The sequence below is a fragment of the Anoplopoma fimbria genome, chromosome 13 (assembly GCF_027596085.1).
Source record: "Anoplopoma fimbria isolate UVic2021 breed Golden Eagle Sablefish chromosome 13, Afim_UVic_2022, whole genome shotgun sequence".
In the NCBI taxonomy this organism is placed as follows: domain Eukaryota; kingdom Metazoa; phylum Chordata; class Actinopteri; order Perciformes; family Anoplopomatidae; genus Anoplopoma; species Anoplopoma fimbria.
In genome coordinates, this window is record NC_072461.1 from 28,938,352 (window position 1) to 28,943,351 (window position 5,000).

Here is a 5,000-nt window from a genome sequence, read left to right on the forward strand (position 1 = left end):
ACTCCGAGCTTCTCCCCCTCTCTCTAAGGCTGAGCTCCTCCCCCGATCTCTCAGGCTGAGCTCCTCCCCCGATCTGTCAGGCTGAGCTCCTCCCCTCTCTGTAAGGCTAGACTGGATGAACTCATATGACCCCTCTAACAGACCTCTGAGGGTAAAGATCTGGTCCACCGGTCCACCGTCAGTATAGAATCCGCATTGACACTGAATAAACTCTCCTGGAGGCTGAGCAGTGTGATACCCCGATAACTGGAACTCTCCCGTCCCCCGTTTTAGTCACTGTCCTCGTCCTCCACGAGACACCAGAGACGTGTCAACCAAGACGGACCAACAATGTCCAGAGTCCTCAGCAGCTCAGACATTACATTCCATTACATTAGAGTCATTTAGCAGAGGCTTTCCTCCAAAGCGACTTACAGTCAGTAGTATGTTACATATCATTCACCCATTCACACACTGATGACAGGCTACCATCAAGGTGCCACCATCAGACTCTAACTAACATTCATCATCCAGTCCACACCGATGGCCTTCAGGAGCAACTTGGGGTTAAGTGTCTTGCCCAAGGACACATCGACTGCCGAAGCCGGGTATCGAACCACCGACCCTCTGATTGGAGAACTACCTTGCTCTACACTATGCCACAGCCGCCCCAGACTGAACCTCATCCAGTCTGGCACTCAACGACCTCTATGTGACCTCTATAAAATGACCTCTGTATGATGACCTCAGTGTGACCTCAGTGTGACCCCTCTCTCCTCAGAGTTTTCTTCCTGGAGTTGACGGACGAAGTTTGTCTGGAGAGAATCACTCTGAGAGCTACAGATCCAGTCAGTGGAGAGAGGTCAGTGGAACCAGTTCAACCAGTAAACCCACCACATTGTGGTTTAAATAAAGCTTTAAAAACACCTCAAACCAGTCAGGTTGAATTTAGATGAAATGAGTCTAAATGAAAACGTTTTTAAAAAACACAGATTACATCATATATAAATATCACATGAGTGTTTATATAAGATATCATATTATATGATGGGTTACAAAACGCACAGAAGAGAGCTCACTGCTCACACATATATATATATATATATATACATATATGTTTATATATATATATATATATATATATATATATATATGTTTATATATATATATATATGAACATACATATATATATATATATATAAACATACATATATGTTTATATATATATATATGTTTATATATATATATATATGAACATACATATATATATAAACATACATATATGTTTATATATATATAAACATATATATTTATATATATATATGTTTATATTTATATATATGTAAATGTTTATATATATAAACATATATAAACATATATATGTTTATATATATATATATAAATATATATAAACATATATATAAACATATATATATGTTTGTATATATATATAAACATATATATGTTTATATATATATGTATATATAAACGTATATACAACATATATATATAACTGTTTATGTATATATAAACATTTATATATATATATTTCATTTTTTTTATTTATTTATATATATATATTTATGTTTATATATTTATTTATGTCTTCCTGAAGGTTCCACGCTGTGACTCGTCCGGCTCCAAGCTCTGAGGTCCAGAACAGACTGAAGACCAGACCTGAGGACAGCACACACTCTGTAACACACACACTGAGTCAGTACAGGACACACACTGCTGCCCTGCAGGTACACACACACACACACACACACACACACACACACACACACACACACACACACACACACACACACACACACACAGACACTCAGACAGCCCTCTGAAGGACACACATCTTCTCCTATAAATGGAAGACGTGCTTCAGTGTTCTTCAACTGATCCTCATCATCACAATGTGGTTCTGACTCAATGTCCTCCTGTTTCACATCACGTGTGTGTGTGTGTGTGTGTGTGTGTGTGTGTGTGTGTGTGTGTGTGTGTGTGTGTGTGTGTGTGTGTGTGTGTGTGTGTGTGTGTGTGTGTGTGTGTGTGTGTGTGTGTGTGGGTGTGTGTGTGTTCAGTGTGTGTTTCCACATGCAGGTCTTGTAGATGCTGATCAGGATCCTCACTCTGTGTTTGAGTCTCTGGAGAGCAGACTGACAGCTGACTGACAGGTGGACTCACCTGGACACAGGAAGTGAAGGGACTCTTCATTTCATACCAACGCTTTCATATCATATCATTTAAATCATATATATATAAACACCTTCTGTGTGTAGCAGCACATCCAGTCCCATCAGGTCCGTCTCAGGAGGATCAATAATGATCGGTTCAATAATATATATTGGGAGTACTCACTACACAGGACTTAATCCTCAGCTCTCATACGTAGCATGTCCAATATTTCAAATGTGAAGAAGCCAATCAGTGTGTGTGTCTGTGTGTCTGTCTGTGTGTGTGTCTGTGTGTGTGTGTGTGTGTGTGTGTGTGTGTGTGTGTGTGTGTGTGTGTGTGTGTGTGTCTCTGTGTGTCTCTGTGTGTGTGTGTGTGTGTGTGTGTGTGTGTGTGTCTGTGTCTGTGTGTGTGTGTGTGTCTGTCTGTGTGTGTGTGTGTGTGTGTGTGTGTGTGTGTGTGTGTGTGTGTGTGTGTGTGTGTCTGTGTGTGTGTGTGTGTGTGTGTGTGTGTGTGTGTGTGTGTGTGTGTGTCTGTGTGTGTGTGTGTGTGTGTGTCTGTGTGTGTGTGTGTGTGTGTGTCTGTGTGTGTGTGTGTGTGTGTGTGTGTGTGTGTGTGTGTGTCTGTGTGTGTGTGTGTGTGTGTGTCTCTGTGTGTGTGTGTGTGTGTGTGTGTGTGTGTGTGTGTGTCTGTGTGTGTGTGTGTGTGTGTGTGTGTGTGTCTGTGTGTGTGTGTGTGTGTGTGTGTGTGTGTGTGTGTGTCTCTGTGTGTGTGTGTGTGTGTGTGTGTGTGTGTGTGTGTGTGTGTGTGTGTCCCCTCAGGCTACCTTCTTCTCTAGAATCTTCTCCCGTCTCAGAGTTCAGCAGTTATTATCTCTATCTGTTTTAAGAGGTTTTACTCTGTTTGTCCTGTTTCTCAATAAAGACAAAGAAGAAAATGTTATTAATATTATTATTATTATTATCATCATTATTATCGTTATTATTATCATCATCATTATTATTATTATTATCATTATCATCATTATTAATATCATTATTATTATATCATTATTATTATTATCATTATTATTATTATTATATTATTATTATTATTATGAATAATATTAATATTTTTGTTATTATTATTAGATATATAATATTTTTATTAAGACATAGCTGTTTCCTTTTTAAAGTTCTACAGTTGATCAAAACTAAAATCAATAGTTACTCATTCTGTAGATTAACCTACTGAGTATTATGATGTCAGACAGACAGGCAGCTTGTATCAGTCTCCTTCCTTCCTGTCCTCCTTCCTTCCTGTTCTCCTGTCCTCCTTCCTTCCTGTCCTCCTTCCTTCCTATTCTCCTGTCCTCCTTCCTTCCTTCCTTCCTTCCTGTCCTCCTTCCTTCCTGTCCTCCTTCCTTCCTTCCTTCCTGTTCTCCTGTCCTCCTTCCTTCCTGTTCTCCTGTCCTCCTTCCTTCCTGTTCTCCTGTCCTCCTTCCTTCCTGTTCTCCTGTTCTCCTTCATTCCTGTTCTCCTGTCCTCCTTCCTTCCTTCCTTCCTTCCTGTCCTCCTTCCTTCCTGTCCTCCTTCCTTCCTGTCCTCCTTCCTTCCTATTCTCCTGTCCTCCTTCCTTCCTTCCTTCCTTCCTTCCTTCCTTCCTGTTCTCCTGTCCTCCTTCCTTCCTGTTCTCCTGTCCTCCTTCCTTCCTGTTCTCCTGTCCTCCTTCTCCTGTCCTTCCTGTTCTCCTTCCTTCCTGTTCTCCTGTCCTCCTTCCTTCCTGTTCTCCTGTTCTTGTCTCCTCTTTGTCTCCTCGATGATTGAATCCTCTCTTCTCCTCCGGCTCCATCACGCTGACGTTTCAAAGTGACTGTTTTGGTAAATGACTATAATTAATCCTGCGGTGCGTCGGTTTGAGTCCCAGCGGCCCGCTGTGATTGACAGCTCTATTTTTAAGTCGTCCTGTCGACAACAGGAAGCGGAGCAGGAAGGAAATGGGACGTGACGGCTGCTGATGTGATGACGGATGTCTGTCCACTCCTGCAGAGACAGAACTCTCTGAGCAAGGCACTGAGGGGACCCGGTCCACGTCAGACCAGGTCCAGGTCTGGGTCCTGTTTTATGGCTGATGGTCCTCATTCAGACTGCTGCCCCTCTTCTGTTATGTTTATATATCAAAGTTTATGGATCAATAACAATGTTAAAGGATCAATAACAATGTTAAAGGATCAATAATAATGTTAAAGGATCAATAATAATGTTTATTGATCAATAACAATGTTAAAGGATCAATAACAATGTTAAAGGATCAATAACAATGTTAAAGGATCAATAATAATGTTAAAGGATCAATAATAATGTTTATTGATCAATAACAATGTTAAAGGATCAATAATAATGTTAAAGGATCAATAATAATGTTTATTGATCAATAACAATGTTAAAGGATCAATAACAATGTTAAAGGATCAATAATAATGTTAAAGGATCAATAATAATGTTAAAGGATCAATAATAATGTTTATTGATCAATAACAATGTTAAAGGATCAATAATAATGTTTATGGATCAATAATAATGTTAAAGGATCAATAATAATGTTAACAATGTTATTAATACATTTTCTTCTTTCAACCATAAATAAAGCTAATAATAACAATAATGATAACAATAATAATAACAATAATACACCTCCTGTCTCCAACACAGACTCATTGACATGACGGAGGAAGTATTTAGATCCTTTTGATGTAAAAATACTGCAGAACTGTAAAATGTTAAAGTACTCATTGTGTAGTCTTTTGTCAGAGAGTTTAATTGTTAACATATTATAATATTTGATGTAAAAACATGACGCAGCATTTATTTACT

At 39.0% G+C, this 5,000-nt stretch overlaps 1 protein-coding gene across 1 annotated transcript in view; it reads left to right on the forward strand.

Moving 5' to 3' along the window:
* The window catches only part of LOC129101171 (adenylate kinase 8-like), a 14,047-nt gene extending 11,653 nt beyond the window's left edge, over window positions 1-2,394 (forward strand). The window contains 3 exon segments of the mRNA XM_054610843.1: window positions 761-841; window positions 1,595-1,724; window positions 2,058-2,394. Of these exon segments, the coding sequence (XP_054466818.1) occupies window positions 761-841; window positions 1,595-1,724; window positions 2,058-2,147 (301 nt within the window). The 3' untranslated portion in view covers window positions 2,148-2,394.
* Window positions 2,395-5,000: the final 2,606 nt, after the last annotated feature.